General features: G+C 42.5%; 1 protein-coding gene across 1 annotated transcript; it reads left to right on the top strand.

Moving 5' to 3' along the window:
* Window positions 1-200: 200 nt before the first annotated feature.
* On the top strand, window positions 201-14,687 carry LOC134667128 (protein penguin). The gene is made up of 8 exons (XM_063524410.1): window positions 201-732; window positions 1,870-2,275; window positions 2,953-3,080; window positions 4,098-4,263; window positions 6,416-6,592; window positions 8,163-8,394; window positions 10,691-10,878; window positions 14,497-14,687. The coding sequence occupies exons 1-8, from the start codon at window positions 236-238 to the stop codon at window positions 14,671-14,673; spliced, it is 1,971 nt and encodes a 656-aa protein (XP_063380480.1). The 5' UTR covers window positions 201-235; the 3' UTR covers window positions 14,674-14,687.
* Window positions 14,688-16,520: the final 1,833 nt, after the last annotated feature.

The raw sequence follows: 16,520 nt of genomic DNA, 5'->3' as shown, positions 1-16,520 counted from the left end.
GACATTGACAGTTAACACTTCTTGACGGATTGACGATCTTTGATTCTCTCCACATGTGATTTTGTGCTTTTTACTAACAGTTTTTGCTGTTATTACTGAATTTTGGAAATAAAAGCACTAAATTTATTGGGATATAGAATATTTTAACAATACAAGGTAAGTTCAATAAATAACACGCAGACATAACCTATAGGTAATATTAACCTCAAAATATTAATAAACAAACTTGTTCCAGATGCAGAAAATGAAAAGAAAAATCGGGGAGGGCGACACTCCTTCCCCCAAAAAAAAGAAAGTACTGCTCACGGAAGGCGTCAAGGAAAATAAGTCTGAAACCTCTGAAAAGAAGATTAAGAAACCAAAAAATGAAGAACCGAAAAAGAACTTAAAAGACGCGTCGAAGAAAGACTTTAAGAACTCTCCTAAGAAAGATTTCAAAGGGCCTAAGAAAGATTTCAAGGGGCCTACGAAAGATTTCAAGGGGCCTAAGAAAGATTTCAAAAAAGGAAAGCCCGGTGACAAATTTAATAAATTTGGCAAAGGGAAAGGGAATTTCGCCAAAGGTGCAGATAAAAAGTTCGGCAAAGATCAGAACAGCGGTGAGAAGCCAAAATGGTCGGAGATGAAGAAGGAGAAGAAACAGCTTCGTCTAGTGAGACGTAAGGCTAAAACCTCTGCTGAAGTGTTTGAGGTTGCCAACAAGGCAAAGTTGCTTGCTGCCCAGATTCAAAGGTTAGTAGTGTCACAGAATAAATAATAGTACTAGGTACAGTAGACTCACTCTCTAACAAAACGCGTCTGTTACGATCAGCACATATATGGCCGCTATAGCTCGTTTTTTTTAGCATTAGAAAGAACTTGGAAGAAGGTAAGCGATTTTAGCATGTCTTTTAATTGAAATACGTGTACTAAAAATCAGGAACTATCATTTATGAAAGCAGAAGAATATAAATTATCATATTAGATTCATAATTGTTAAATATTTATGTGTTTAATAATAAAATGTGTTTTTCAATTAAAAGACACATCAAGATTGTTTACCTAATTTCTAATGCTAAAAAAAACGAAGTATAGGTGGCGACAGCGCCACGCGCGGTTTTATGGTTTTCCCCAAAATTGGGGCGGAACAGATATACTTTTAGCTACCTGTAGCAAAGCGACGAAATCGCGGAGTGAGCCACGCCTGGTAGTGTGACACTTTATTTACAAGCCTTCAATGACTCAGACCATAAGTTGTTTCAACACCCTCATTATTTTAAAACAAATTTCATACAAATGGTGACAAGATTTATTAAGTATTAATTATTTGTTACCCCTTGCTCAGTTCCAAAATTCACTGTTTTGAACCTTAGTTTAGTCCCATACAACATCCAACTAGTCCAAAATGACTCAAATATCTTCATTTAGGTGGGATTATTATTTGAATGCAGTAATTCTTTTTTTTTTACTAGCCTATTGTGGATGTGGGTGTCCCACTGCTGGGCAAAGGCCTCTCCCCTTGTGTTCCACGACTCCCAACATATAGTTCGTTTTTTTTAGCATGAGAAAGAACTTGCAAGAAGGTAAGCGATGTCTCAAGAAAAACACTTTTTAAAAATCAGTAATTATTACTTATGAAAGCAGAAGAATATAAATGATCGTATTAGATTCATAATTGTTACACATTTGCCATGACTTATTTTTTAAACGTGTTTTTCAATAAAAAGACACGTCAAGATTGTTTACCTTATTTCTAATGCTAAAAAAAACGAAGTATAGTGCCTCCTCCGGCCAGTTATTGAGAAGTCTAGGTTATTTAGTTAATAATACATATTTAGCAAGTTTTATAGAATAACACTTTATATTTTAATTAGTAATATCACTTTCTAGGAAAGTGGTAAAACCAGACTTCCGCTTAAGCGCATGTAAGGAGCTTCACACGCTACTCAAAGGCCAATACAAAGCCATAGCTCTCACACATGACCTCAGCCGAGTCATCCAAGTGCTGCTCAAGCACAGCGCAGAAGACATTAGGAACGAAATAACCGAAGAACTCCTCGATCTCATGGTGCCCATGGTCCAGTCGAAGTATGGTCAACATGCCGTGAAAAGAATACTGAAATATGGATCAGATAGTATTCGCCATAAAGTTATCAATAAGTTTTTTGGACATATTGTCTCGCTGGCTACGCATACTGTTAGTGCACCGGTGTTGGACTATGCTTATGGCGAGTTTGCGACTAAGAAGGAGAAAGAACATATGCAGCAGGAGTTTTACGGTGATATATATAAAAATGTAAGTTGACACATACTTTTGCACATTTTTCTCTATTTATAATTTTTAGGGTTCCATAACCAAAGGGCAAAAACGGGACCCTATTACTACACTCCACTCCACTGTCCGTCTGTCTGTCACCAGGCTGTATCTCATGAACCGTGATATCTAGACAGTTGAAATTTGTACGGAACCCTTGGTAGGCGAGTCCAACTCCCACTCGTCCGGTTTTTTGGTGTTCAGTTATTCATTAGATGAAGAGAATGAAAATGTATTTTTGGGCCACCCTGTATAACATGAGTGCAAAATGGCGAGCTCAATTTTTGAGGACATGTATTTCAAAAAGCTATACTTCTGTAAAATTGTGGTCAAAAATTGTATACATGACCAACACATACTCTTTACCTAGCATTTTAGGAAGTACAAATGTAAGTGCATAATTGTTTTCCTTCGTATTTTCTCGGAAACCTTCGTATTTGTCATGCTACTTCAGTCAACGTCAGTACTTTTTATACCGAGACTGACCGAAATAGCAAGACACGTTCATTCGTTTCTATGAAAATACGAAGGAAAATAATTATGCCCTACATCTGTAATAACCCACAAGCAACTATCTGGGTATCTCATGTCATTGTAAATGCCATGCAGGGTTAGGTTAGTCCGCCTAGTTATTTACATATCGTATTCATTAATTTCAGACGAAGGATAACAAGGTGCATACCCTCAGCGACACATACAAGGACAGTCCGGAGATGAAGACGGCCATACTTCAGTCCTGCCAGGCCAACATTCAGAAGATATTGAACAAGAATCTGCATGACGGAGAGTATGTAATGTTTCTTATCTATCAAGTGTATTTGCAGGTGCCCTAAAATCAGTAAGTAAAATGTTTTTTGTATGGCAAACTTTAAATTTTTTTATTTAACGCATTCACTGCCTGGCCAAGTAGCCACCAAATTTGTATGGACGTGAACACATATGTGCGTTGCCGGCAGTGAATGCGTTAACCAGAACCAACAAGATATCAACCAAAAGAGACTAGAAGCAACTGTCATAGGGACCATCATATCGAGAGGTGTAGGTGTATTGAAACGGGTTACTCAAATTTTTATTACTTATAAGAATATTACAATTCACTTACATGAGTTAACATACTTATACTTAGAATTAATTATCTTGACGAGTACATTTTTAAATAATATTAAGTGCAAATTTATTGAATTCTTGCAAAATTGACACAAAAAATATATATGTAGGTAGGTATACATTTTTTATTTATTTATTTTGCCCGCAGCGACTTACACAAGTAAGTGCGCGAGAACATTATATTAGTTACCATGCGCTACTGCGCTAATGCCGTCTCAGGCTAACCAGAACTGTAGATCGCGCTATGCTTAGCTACTATGTCGAAAGTAGATGTAGTGTTATGGCGCCCGGACGGAAGCAGGCAGGCTGTCGATCACGTGTCGCCTTCATTCAGGCCAATTCCCTGAGAAGTCGAAAGTAGATTGAAATAGTTATTTACGATACAAGTGCGGAAAAGAGGAAATTCGAAACGAGTGGCGATAAATTAAAACTCGACGGGAGTGTTTTATATTGACACGAGTTGCGAATTACCTATTCGCACGTGTATCATACAACGTTTTACAGTACATATGGCCCTTTAAACTTTTGACATACGCACGAAAAGTGCCATTATATGCCCTAGTGCGAGAAAATAGGACCATATGTACTGTAAAAGTAGTTTGGTCGAATAAATACGTATATTCAAAAAATCCGTACACGATGGCTGGCGTCTATAAATGCCAATAAATGGTCTATTTATGGTATATTCTTTCCACAGATTACTCCACTCCGTGTTATACGACTACATCCGTGAGTGCAGCGACGAGGAACGAACGGAGCTCGTGACAACACTCGCGCCGCTCATAGTGCCGCTCAGTAACTCCCTGCCAGGCGCCAATGCGGCTAGCATCTGTGTATGGCAAGGCTCCAACAAGGACAAAAAGGTAACTAAATTCAAAATCATTTATTCTCATAAGAATTTTTCAATTCAGTATGTTAAGTTACTCTATGATTTACTAAACAAATTAGTGCTGCACTCTGGCGGCCGAACATTGCAATAATACTCCCTACTATAGTTCGTTTTTTTTAGCATTAGAAATAAGGTAAACAATCTTGATGTGTCTTTTAATTAAAAAACACATTTTAAAAATAAGTTACGGCAAATATGTAACAATTATGAATCTAATACGATCATTTATATTCTTCTGCTTTCATGAGTAATAGTTTTTGATTTTAAAAAAGCGTTTTTCAATTAAATGACATGTCAAGATCGCTAACCTTCTTGCAAGTTCTTTCTAATGCTAAAAAAAACGAACTATAAATAATGGTATGTAATAATTTACAGACTATACTGAAAGTGGTGAAAGAGCACGCAGTGGCCCTAGCCAAGCATAAAACCGGCTACCGTCTGCTGCTGGCCATCTTCGATGCCGTGGACGACACGGTTCTGGTGCGGAAGGCTATCGTGTCGGCCCTGGAGCCCCACATTCACGAGTTGGCGAAGGACCACTGGGGGAACATGGTAATATATAATTTACAGACTATACTGAAAGTGGTGAAAGAGCACGCCGTGGCCCTAGCCAAGCATAAAACCGGCTACCGTCTGCTGCTGGCCATCTTCGATGCCGTGGACGACACAGTCCTGGTGCGGAAGGCTATCGTGTCGGCCCTGGAGCCCCACATTCACGAGTTGGCGAAGGACCACTGGGGGAACATGGTAATATATAATTTGCAGACTATACTGAAAGTGGTGAAAGAGCACGCAGTGGCCCTAGCCAAGCATAAAACCGGCTACCGTCTGCTGCTGGCCATCTTCGATGCCGTGGACGACACGGTTCTGGTGCGGAAGGCTATCGTGTCGGCCCTGGAGCCCCACATTCACGAGTTGGCGAAGGACCACTGGGGGAACATGGTAATATATAATTTACAGACTATACTGAAAGTGGTGAAAGAGCACGCCGTGGCCCTAGCCAAGCATAAAACCGGCTACCGTCTGCTGCTGGCCATCTTCGATGCCGTGGACGACACGGTTCTGGTGCGGAAGGCTATCGTGTCGGCCCTGGAGCCCCACATTCACGAGTTGGCGAAGGACCACTGGGGGAACATGGTAATATATAATTTACAGACTATACTGAAAGTGGTGAAAGAGCACGCAGTGGCCCTAGCCAAGCATAAAACCGGCTACCGTCTGCTGCTGGCCATCTTCGATGCCGTGGACGACACAGTTCTGGTGCGGAAGGCTATAGTCTCGGCCCTGGAGCCCCACATTCAGGAGCTGGCGAAGGACCACTGGGGGAACATGGTAATATATAATTTACAGGCTATACTGAAAGTGGTGAAAGAGCACGCAGTGGCCCTAGCCAAGCAACCGGCTACCGTCTGCTGCTGGCCATCTTCGATGCCGTGGACGACACAGTCCTGGTGCGGAAGGCTATTGTGTCGGCCCTGGAGCCCCACATTCACGAGTTGGCGAAGGACCACTGGGGGAACATGGTAATATATAATTTACAGGCTATACTGAAAGTGGTGAAAGAGCACGCAGTGGCCCTAGCCAAGCATAAAACCGGCTACCGTCTGCTGCTGGCCGTCTTCGATGCCGTGGACGACACAGTTCTGGTGCGGAAGGCTATCGTGTCGGCCCTGGAGCCCCACATTCACGAGTTGGCGAAGGACCACTGGGGGAACATGGTAATATATAATTTACAGACTATACTGAAAGTGGTGAAAGAGCACGCAGTGGCCCTAGCCAAGCATAAAACCGGCTACCGTCTGCTGCTGGCCATCTTCGATGCCGTGGACGACACGGTTCTGGTGCGGAAGGCTATAGTGTCGGCCCTGGAGCCCCACATTCACGAGTTGGCGAAGGACCACTGGGGGAACATGGTAATATATAATTTGCAGACTATACTGAAAGTGGTGAAAGAGCACGCAGTGGCCCTAGCCAAGCATAAAAGCGGCTACCGTCTGCTGCTGGCCATCTTCGATGCCGTGGACGACACGGTTCTGGTGCGGAAGGCTATCGTGTCGGCCCTGGAGCCCCGCATTCACGAGTTGGCGAAGGACCACTGGGGGAACATGGTAATATATAATTTGCAGACTATACTGAAAGTGGTGAAAGAGCACGCAGTGGCCCTAGCCAAGCATAAAAGCGGCTACCGTCTGCTGCTGGCCATCTTCGATGCCGTGGACGACACGGTTCTGGTGCGGAAGGCTATAGTGTCGGCCCTGGAGCCCCACATTCACGAGTTGGCGAAGGACCACTGGGGGAACATGGTAATATATAATTTGCAGACTATACTGAAAGTGGTGAAAGAGCACGCAGTGGCCCTAGCCAAGCATAAAAGCGGCTACCGTCTGCTGCTGGCCATCTTCGATGCCGTGGACGACACGGTCCTGGTGCGGAAGGCTATCGTGTCGGCCCTGGAGCCCCACATTCACGAGTTGGCGAAGGACCACTGGGGGAACATGGTAATATATAATTTGCAGACTATACTGAAAGTGGTGAAAGAGCACGCAGTGGCCCTAGCCAAGCATAAAAGCGGCTACCGTCTGCTGCTGGCCATCTTCGATGCCGTGGACGACACGGTTCTGGTGCGGAAGGCTATTGTGTCGGCCCTGGAGCCCCACATTCACGAGTTGGCGAAAGACCACTGGGGAAACATGGTAATATATAATTTACAGACTATACTGAAAGTGGTGAAAGAGCACGCAGTGGCCCTAGCCAAGCATAAAAGCGGCTACCGTCTGCTGCTGGCCATCTTCGATGCCGTGGACGACACGGTTCTGGTGCGGAAGGCTATAGTGTCGGCCCTGGAGCCCCACATTCACGAGCTGGCGAAGGACCACTGGGGGAACATGGTAATATATAATTTTTAAGCGCCTACGCTTCACGCGCCGTCGGAGCAACGCTAAGTTGGGCACCAACGGCGAAGTTAGTGTTTTCTACGGTAGAAACTTTTGCCGAAATTCGCAATGTGCGGGGATCTTTCTCATTTACTCAAATGAAGGCGTAATTAGTGACAGAGAAAGATGCCCGCAATTTGCGAACTTCGATTTTCGCGGTTATAGCCCTGATTTACAAAGAATAACAACATTCTGTTTGATTTGGTGATAATTCTGATAATTAAGGGTTGCTACCAATGTTGGTATTTATCGTTAGAGGATTCGATATGGTTAACTAACCATTTGTAACCCTATAAGGCCCACTTGCACCATTCTGCTAACCCGGGGTTAACCGGTTAAACTAGGAGTTACCATGGTTACCAGTACAATTTGACACTGGCTTGACGGTTAAACCGCTTAACTCCGGGTTAGTGGGCCTAAGTAACCTTATTGCAACTATGTAAGGTCTAAGTTAAGACGGTCTTTAGTGTAGGCGCATAGCGCTCTCCCACTCACACTCTGGAGCTAATCCGCATCAATGTTCCTGTTATTAACACATTGAGTGCTAGGAACCCGCTCCGTGGGTTCTCTGTTCGTAGTTGCTTTCCTCTACAAAGCGGGAAAACGCTGGGATCGGCTACGAGCGTAGCGCTACGAAAACTTTGGCAGTAAATGTGTTTAAAGAAATCTTTACTTCCAGACCCTCCATGAATCTAGTGGTGGGGGTAACTGACAGAACGGGATAGTCTTATGTATCTTTCAGTAGGAGTAGCAGAGAAAGCACTATTATTGTTTGTCTTTCTCACATATTTTTGGTTCGCCACCGTAAATTTAGTATGGACTGTGGTGGGCAACAAATTAATTCGACCAATCATACTCGTAGTGTCGCATTGCGTATGTTTTGTCCCTCACGGAGGCACGCGTATACCACTTCTATAGGATCCTACCTTCTATGTTCCAGACCCTCCACTGGCTAGTCAAACCCAAGGACCCGGGCGCGTTCCACCCGAGCCTGATCAAGTTCCTCGAAGAAGGCTTCCAGAGCGGCACATCCAAGAAAGACGCCGCCATTCGTGTCGCAGAGCTGCGGGAAGCCATCTTGCCGGCGCTTGTGAAAGATATAGGCTCTGATCCGGAGTTCTGGGTCAGCGAGAAGACGATTATGCTGTTAGCTGTGGCTGTACTTTCCATAGGTGAGTTTGGAGGAATAGATATATTATGTATTGTGTCCCTAGATGGCACTTCACTAATGACGGAAAATGCTCAAGGAGTATGGCGCTATTCGAGTTGCAGAGTTACGAGAAACCATCTTACCAGGAAGATTAGTTTCGTAAGTAATTCATAGATGACGCTGCCCTGCTGGCGGAAAATGCTACATCGCGCTAACATTGCGTTCTTACGATTTGAAATAGATATATGTGTAGTTGAACCAAGAGCAATCTTCAACGATTTTGTCTTTGATAGCACACGCAGTGCAAGTGTTATTTTAAACGTCAATCTTATATGAAAATAATAAAAATGACACTTGCACTGCGTGCGTGTGCTATCAAAACCGTTGCAGACTTCTCTTGGTCTAACTCTAGTTTTACAGGTGGGTCAATAGGCATGTTGACAAATTTTTAGAACTGTATTCATGTTATAGATAGACACGTAATTATTACAAAAAAAATTATTCAAAATTTTTATTCATTAATTTTAAATACTAAATAGAGCTTAATTAGTTTAGTGTTTAAAGTTTGAGCCTAAACGCTCCAAACTGTCACGTGACGTCACCAACAGATAAATAAACAAACTGCTGCCAAAATGTCAGTCCTAGCGTAGAACAAAAGCTGTGTATTTAATTTATCACTCTTTCTAAAAGATCAGTATTACGTAAATATATAAGCTAAAATAATGAATAACAAGTTTTACATGTCTTATGCAGTGCCTTTGTGTAAAAGAACAACAATCAAGACCCTAAAGTATAAAACAAATATTTGTTACATGATACTTACGTTGCAGTTACGAATTTTGACTTGAATGATATTGTTACTTGCGAACTATATGTATATATACATATTACGTTCAGCGATGATAAAACCATTTCAAAAATGAATCACAATAACTGATTTCACACAAAAGCACTTACAGTTATAATTTAAGATGAATTATTATGATACAACTAAAATTGTGAGTGCAGATATAACTTTTAAATTTAATTTTTTTTTGTTTCCGACAGCCAACATGGCAATGATAGTTCCATTCAGCCAAATTATTAAAAAGATTTTGGTGAAATATCGTAATATATTACATTTTATTTATTTAATAACAAATAAATATATATTTTTTTATATATCATGCAATAATATTTTTTGTACGTAATAAATGTCTATTGTCGAAATAAAAAATACAAACAGTTTTTGAACATCCAAACTCTTTGGCGGTGTCGTATGGATTACGGTCAGGTTTGACGATTAGTCTGTGGTGATTCTCATGTCATGACGTCACGCGCTCCGATTGGCGTTTGTGATACTGGGCATTATTTTAAATACTTTTAATTATTTTTAATTAATTTATTACGCATATTTACACTTGCAAAATATGATTTTCAGCCTTCTAATATTCCCTGCTATGGTAAAAACATAACATGTTGTATATTCGCGATTCATGTCAACATGCCTATACAAGTGTTTTATCGTGTTTATTGTGGTTGTTTTATGTGCGCGTGTGCGCGTGTGCGCGTGTGCGCGTGTGCGCGTGTGCGCGTGTGCGCGTGTGCGCGTGTGCGCGTGTGCGCGTGTGCGCGTGTGCGCGTGTGCGCGTGTGCGCGTGTGCGCGTGTGCGCGTGTGCGCGTGTGCGCGTGTGCGCGTGTGCGCGTGTGCGCGTGTGCGCGTGTGCGCGTGTGCGCGTGTGCGCGTGTGCGCGTGTGCGCGTGTGCGCGTGTGCGCGTGTGCGCGTGTGCGCGTGTGCGCGTGTGCGCGTGTGCGCGTGTGCGCGTGTGCGCGTGTGCGCGTGTGCGCGTGTGCGCGTGTGCGCGTGTGCGCGTGTGCGCGTGTGCGCGTGTGCGCGTGTGCGCGTGTGCGCGTGTGCGCGTGTGCGCGTGTGCGCGTGTGCGCGTGTGCGCGTGTGCGCGTGTGCGCGTGTGCGCGTGTGCGCGTGTGCGCGTGTGCGCGTGTGCGCGTGTGCGCGTGTGCGCGTGTGCGCGTGTGCGCGTGTGCGCGTGTGCGCGTGCGCGTGCGCGTGCGCGTGCGCGTGCGCGTGCGCGTGCGCGTGCGCGTGCGCGTGCGCGTGCGCGTGCGCGTGCGCGTGCGCGTGCGCGTGTGCGTGTGCGTGTGCGTGTGCGTGTGTGTGTGTGTGTGTGTGTGTGTTGTTATTCGAATCTGGAATCAGGTCCTGGGGGCCTACCGCGAACCACGTTCGACGTGTTGCATCTCTGTCGAACTTGTAAATTCGTACTTAAGTATGTCAGGTTCTAATGTGGAATGTCCTAAACTAATCTTAATTTTCAGAATCAAAGGAAGACATCGTGACAGGGCTGGCCGACGCGATCTGCCGCCCCGACTGGAGCGTCGGCGACGGACTGGCGATAGAGGACGCCGGCATGCACATGTGCTTGAAGAAGCTGGCCGCGCTGGACCAGGGCAAGGACGGCGGGACGTTGGGGGAGGCGGTGTGCGCCCGGCTTAATGAAGATACGGTCAGTATACCACTAAAGCTTGAACACAGTAAAATGTGGGCACAAGTAAATGCTTATATATTTTTATTTATACAATATGGAAACTTCTTAGTATTATAAATAAAAACTATTTGATATCCTGAATAAAAACTATTATGACAGCATTCCACTTTGATCATTTGTTTTCACGATGGCGAGCTCTGAACACAAGAAACGTGAAATTATTTTGCGCAAACATACTGAAAATCCTCATTTAAGTTATAGGGCATTAGCAAAACTTTTAAAATTACCGCAATCTTCCGTATGTTTAGTTTTAAAAAGGTTCCGAGAACGATTGACAGTAGATCGCAAGCCGGGAAGTGCAGGTAAGCAAGGCGCAAAGGATAAAAAAAAAGAAGCCCATGTCTTGCGACTTTTCACAGCGAATCCGAAGTTATCGTCCCGTGATGTCGCAAAAAAGGTCAAAATGTCGCAGTCATATGTACAGAAAACTAAGTCAAGAGCTGGATTAAAGTCGTTCAAAGCACAAGCTGCACCCAATCGCGACGCTAAGCAAAATCTGTCTGCAAAACAGAGATCACGAAAGTTGTACGACAATTACTTGACAAAATTTGGATGCGTTGTATTGGATGATGAAACGTACATCAAAGCAGACTTCAAGCAGATACCGGGGCAAGAATTTTATACTTCTAAGAATCGTAAGGATGTCCCAGAAGATTGCAAGATAAAAAAGAGATCGAAGTTTCCAAAAAAATTTCTTTTATGGCAAGCTATTTGTAGTTGTGGTAAAAGAAGTCGTTCATTCGTAACAACAGGCACAGTAAACGGTGAAATCTACAAAAAAGAATGTTTGCAAAAGCGTCTACTGCCCTTTTTACGCAGTCATAGCTCACAGCCATTATTTTGGCCAGACCTTGCGAGCTGTCACTACTCTAAAGCAGTAGTTGAGTGGTATAAACATAACGATGTCGCAGTGGTACCTAAAGAGTGCAATCCTCCAAATTGTCCTGAACTGAGGCCGATTGAAGAATATTGGTCAATTATGAAAGGGATTCTAAAAAAAGGAGGCGGAGAAGTTAAATCGGCAGCTGAATTGCAAAACAAATGGAAATGGGCTTGCAAAAGATATCCTGATAGTGCTGTGCAAGACTTAATGAGCCGGATTCGACGCAAAGCACGCAGTATGGCATATAGAAAGCAAATTTAATAATTGTATATATTTGTAAAAAGGGTTATTAGTCTAGTAAATAAATGCAATAAAAATTTCCTTGAAATATGTTCAATAACATTTTTATTTTTGTTACTTTATGTGCCCATGTTTTACTGTGTTCAAGCTTTAGGAGTCGACATTGTTTTATAGAGGACGCGTGTATATGTGCTTGAAACTGGCCGTGTTGGACCAGGGCAAGGATGAGGGCAAGGATGGCGGGACGTTGGGGGAGGCGGTGTGCGCCCGGCTTAATGATGATACGGTCAGTATACCACTAGGAGTCGACATTGTTTTATAGAGGACGCGTGTATATGTGCTTGAAACTGGCCGTGTTGGACCAGGGCAAGGATGGCGGGACGTTGGGGGAGGCGGTGTGCGCCCGGCTTAATGATGATACGGTCAGTATACCACTAGGAGTCGACATTGTTTTATAGAGGACGCGTGTATATGTGCTTGAAACTGGCCGTGTTGGACCAGGGCAAGGACGGAGGGACGTTGGGGGAGGCGGTGTGCGCCCGGCTTAATGATGATACGGTCAGTATACCACTATCAGTTGGCAGTTTGGCCCGAATCCGTCCCACCAGAACGCAGTTGCCTTTTTTTAGGGTTCCGTACCTCAAAAGGAAAAAACGGAACCCTTATAGGATCACTCGTGCGTCTGTCTGTCCGTCTGTCACAGCCAATTTGCTCCGAAACTACCGGACCAATAGAGTTAAAATTTGGTACACATATGTAAGTCTGTGACCCAAAGACGGATATGTAACGTCAACAAATGAATTTTAAACATAGGGGCTACTTTTGGGGGGTAAACGATAAAATTAAAAAACAAAGTTTTGAAAATTATATCGTGTTACATATCAAACGAAAGAGCTCATTTTGAGAATCTCAAATATATTTTTGTTATAAATTTAGGATAAAAAGTTTAGAAGTTATTCAAGAAAATAGACAAAAAATGACCATTCCCCCCCCTCTATCTCCGAAACTACTGGGTCTAAAATTCTGAAAAAAATACACAAAATAGTCCTTTACCTAAAGATGACAGGAAAACCTATTAGAAATCTAGAGTCAAGCGTGAGTCGGATTTAAGAACATAAATGCGGTTAACGTTTTTTTAGGGATACAGCCGCAATGGTTTAAGTGAAACGTGATGTAGACAGCTATTGCGAAGGCCATAGGCCGATATCCGCATAAGGCCGAAGGTCCGAAGCGTCCCAAAGTGGCGTGCCTTTAGCTTCAAGCGTGAGTCGGACTGAAGACAAAAAATGCGACTAGGCTGTAACTGGCACATAGCCGCAATGGTACTTGTAGTACAGTCAACAACAGAAGTTGCTAAGCGGGCGAGGTGTTCAAAACCTCGCCTTGACATGCTCTTATTGTCTTAACTATAAAGTCGCGTCCAGATCATTTTAAACCACTCACCCGCTTAGCAACTTCTGTTGCTGACTGTACTGATTGATTAGATTACTATTGTTACGTGTTTTAAAAAACACTAGGCTACAAAACACACACACTACAGGGTGGCTAAAAAATAAACTAAGTGTATTCCCGTTGCCAACGTGCAACCCTGAAATCGCGAGGAAAAATTTGGCTGTTTCATACATTTAGGCTGGTCCGTTTTCTATGGGAGGATACTTCTTTTTTCGCGATTTCGGGGTTGGTCCCATACTAAAAGTTGCTCAGTATAATCCCAAAACCTCCCTGGCTACGGAAATACACTTTTATTTTTGGCCATCCTGTAGGTATTATCTCTCTTCGGCCTTCGCTTTTAAAACACTTTCGGAAGTTGTAGGAAGTGCGACCCGTCGGACGCTCGACTTTTCACTGTTTTCAGCTCTACGCATTTGGACACTTGTACTATTGTTCGGCATTTAATCTTCAGAGATGTAAATATATAAGCCACCACGCCAGAAAACTTCATGTTACATCTGGTTTTTGATTGACCCATTCGGGTTTTTCAAGACGTTTCACGTACAAAAAAAATGTTGAAAATTGTGTGATGTACGGAACCCTTGAAAGGCGAGTCCGACTCGCACTTGACCAGTTTTATTTGTTTTTAATCTCCGACGAAAAAAAAGAGGTGTGTTGACCGCTATATGTGTATGTCTGTGGCACCGGAGCTCTTAAACGGGAAAACCGGTTTTCTAGCGCTGGTTCTTAAATATAATATCTGTATCGGTTCATCAGTTTCATTGAGTTGGGTTTTTATTAGAGTAGAGTCTATAGTGCATAAAAAGCCATACCCATTGCAGTTATAATATTCAACTTTATTGACAACTATTAAAGTTCAAATTTAAACAAATAATTTTTTATGACATGCACTAGAATAACTATAGATTTTACATAACGTACTATCGAAAATGTTTGTCGAGATGGTTCTTGAATTGAAAAAAAATGTTGTCGTATTTTTACTAATATACACAAAATTCCAGATCAAAGTGTGGTTGCCAACCAACCGCGGTTGCTTCTTCCTCCTGAAGCTGATCGAGAGCAACCGGCCAGAAGTAGCCAGCAAGATCAAGAAGAAGCTCAAACCACACGTGGAACTACTAAAGAAGCAGAAGACAGAAGGAGCCAAGCTACTTTTACAGAATGTTCAGAGTAAATAAATAAGTCTGGTTTATCAAATTGTTTTATTTCAGTTTTACATTTATTGAAAGATTTGGTTTCAGCACAAAATGTGAACTAATTTAAAAATAAATTAGACAAACACACCTCATATACTTGTCCAGTCCCGTCTCCACCATGCGGGCACGCGGGGCCCGTGCCCAGGGCCCCATCCTCAGGGGGCCCCGAAGGACAGACAGTAACAGTAAATTTGGTTACTCATAATAAATAGAAGACCATAGTACAATAGTTATTTGTACAACAAGAGATCAAAGTTTGATATTTCTTCGAGTGCTTATTTTGAGTCCCGTGCAAGCGAAAGATTCTATAATATTAATTAATTTATTATTAATTTAGAATCTTGAGCGTAGTAAGGGATTCAAAAGCGCACGAGATGTAAATAACTTTGATCTCGTGTAGTACACAAAATTTTTCACCCTAAGTAGTGAGAACATACCGGACAGAGATAATAGAACCCAATTATATCGAACTTGTATTAGACCCCGCATGTTGAAATGACATTTGACTATAAAGGTCACTTGAATGACATTTTGTCTCAGTGAGCAAAATGCGATTTTGCTCACTCATTTTGTCTCAATCAGTGAGCAAAATGCGGTTTTGCTCACTGAGTGAGACAAAATGACTCAGTGAGCAAAATCGCATTTTGCTCACTGTTTTTAAGAAGCAAAGTACTCTTGTTCGAGCTGCTGAGGTGAAAAAATTTTAGTTTTATTCACTTTCCAAAAGGGCCCCAAATTCTGATGTGCCCAAGGGCCCCAGCGTAGTTTAAGACGACCCAGTACTTGTCAACGATAACTGTCAATGATTACTGGATACAGGCAATATCAGGTCACAAGCAATATTAAATGTAAAATATCAAACGAAATGAAACCAAATCAAATTCAAATTAATGTTATTAAATATTTATCATCCACAATCATCATTTAAAAGTCAATTCTACTAACAAACATAAGAAAATAAATTTGCATTTGATTACTTTGTCTCACATGTGAATTACTGATAGGTGCAACTTTGCTATCCGTTTTTGAAGTGCAAAGTAAGCCTTTCCGAGCTGGTGTGGTGAAACTGGCAGTTATAAGCCCTTTTCCATAATGGGTAATCCTATTTTACAAATTAATAGAATGTACAGTCGCCATATATCAGATATATCGGAGCGGCCAAGGTGTTCACAAATATCTGAACACGCCTCTATTGTCAGGGCGTTAGAGTGCGTGTTCAGATATTGTCAACACCTTGGCCGCTCCGATATATCTGATGGCGACTGTACTATAAATTTTCTTCTATCAAACTATGCTACCCTCAGCAGGCGTGGCTCACTCCGCGATTTCGTAGCTTTGCTACAGGTAGCTAAAACTCCATCCGTTCGACCCCAATTTTGGGGTTTGCCATAAGCCGCGCGTGGCGCTGTCGCCACCTAGCGGCCATATCTGTGTTGATCGTGACAGACGCGTTTTGTTAGAGAGTGAGTCTTCTGTACCTAGTAATATTATTTATTCTGTGCCCTCAGTGTGATATATTAAGGACATATTCCATTTATAGCAAATTTGAATGAAAAACCTGGATAGGTTGAGTTTACACTGAAACTTTTTAGTTTTCACTTAAAATGTGATACAAAGGAAAATGAACTCTATTTTTCAAATAATTTGGTTTAAATTTCAATTACAAACTGCGTACCACTACTACTACTATTATTATTTGCGTACTACTACTACTATTGTCGCCTGGCTGACGAGACAGAACAAAAAAAAAATCTTATTCTAATAAAAAGTCAAAACTAGAAGCTTAAACTTTTCAAAAAGAAGTTATTACTATAGGACGGTGTACTTTC

The sequence above is a fragment of the Cydia fagiglandana genome, chromosome 9 (assembly GCF_963556715.1).
Source record: "Cydia fagiglandana chromosome 9, ilCydFagi1.1, whole genome shotgun sequence".
NCBI lineage: Eukaryota > Metazoa > Arthropoda > Insecta > Lepidoptera > Tortricidae > Cydia > Cydia fagiglandana.
Note: the sequence above shows the minus strand (reverse complement) of the source record. Positions and strands in the feature narration are given on the sequence as shown.

Excerpts from the sequence above, each read along its gene's own strand:
- LOC134667128 (XM_063524410.1), top strand. The coding sequence starts at position 236 with ATGCAGAAAATGAAAAGAAAAATCGGGGAGGGCGACACTCCTTCCCCC. Across the intron at positions 733-1,869 it reads CTTGCTGCCCAGATTCAAAG|GAAAGTGGTAAAACCAGACT; the intron begins GTTAGTAGTGTC and ends ATCACTTTCTAG. Across the intron at positions 10,879-14,496 it reads CCCGGCTTAATGAAGATACG|ATCAAAGTGTGGTTGCCAAC; the intron begins GTCAGTATACCA and ends ACAAAATTCCAG.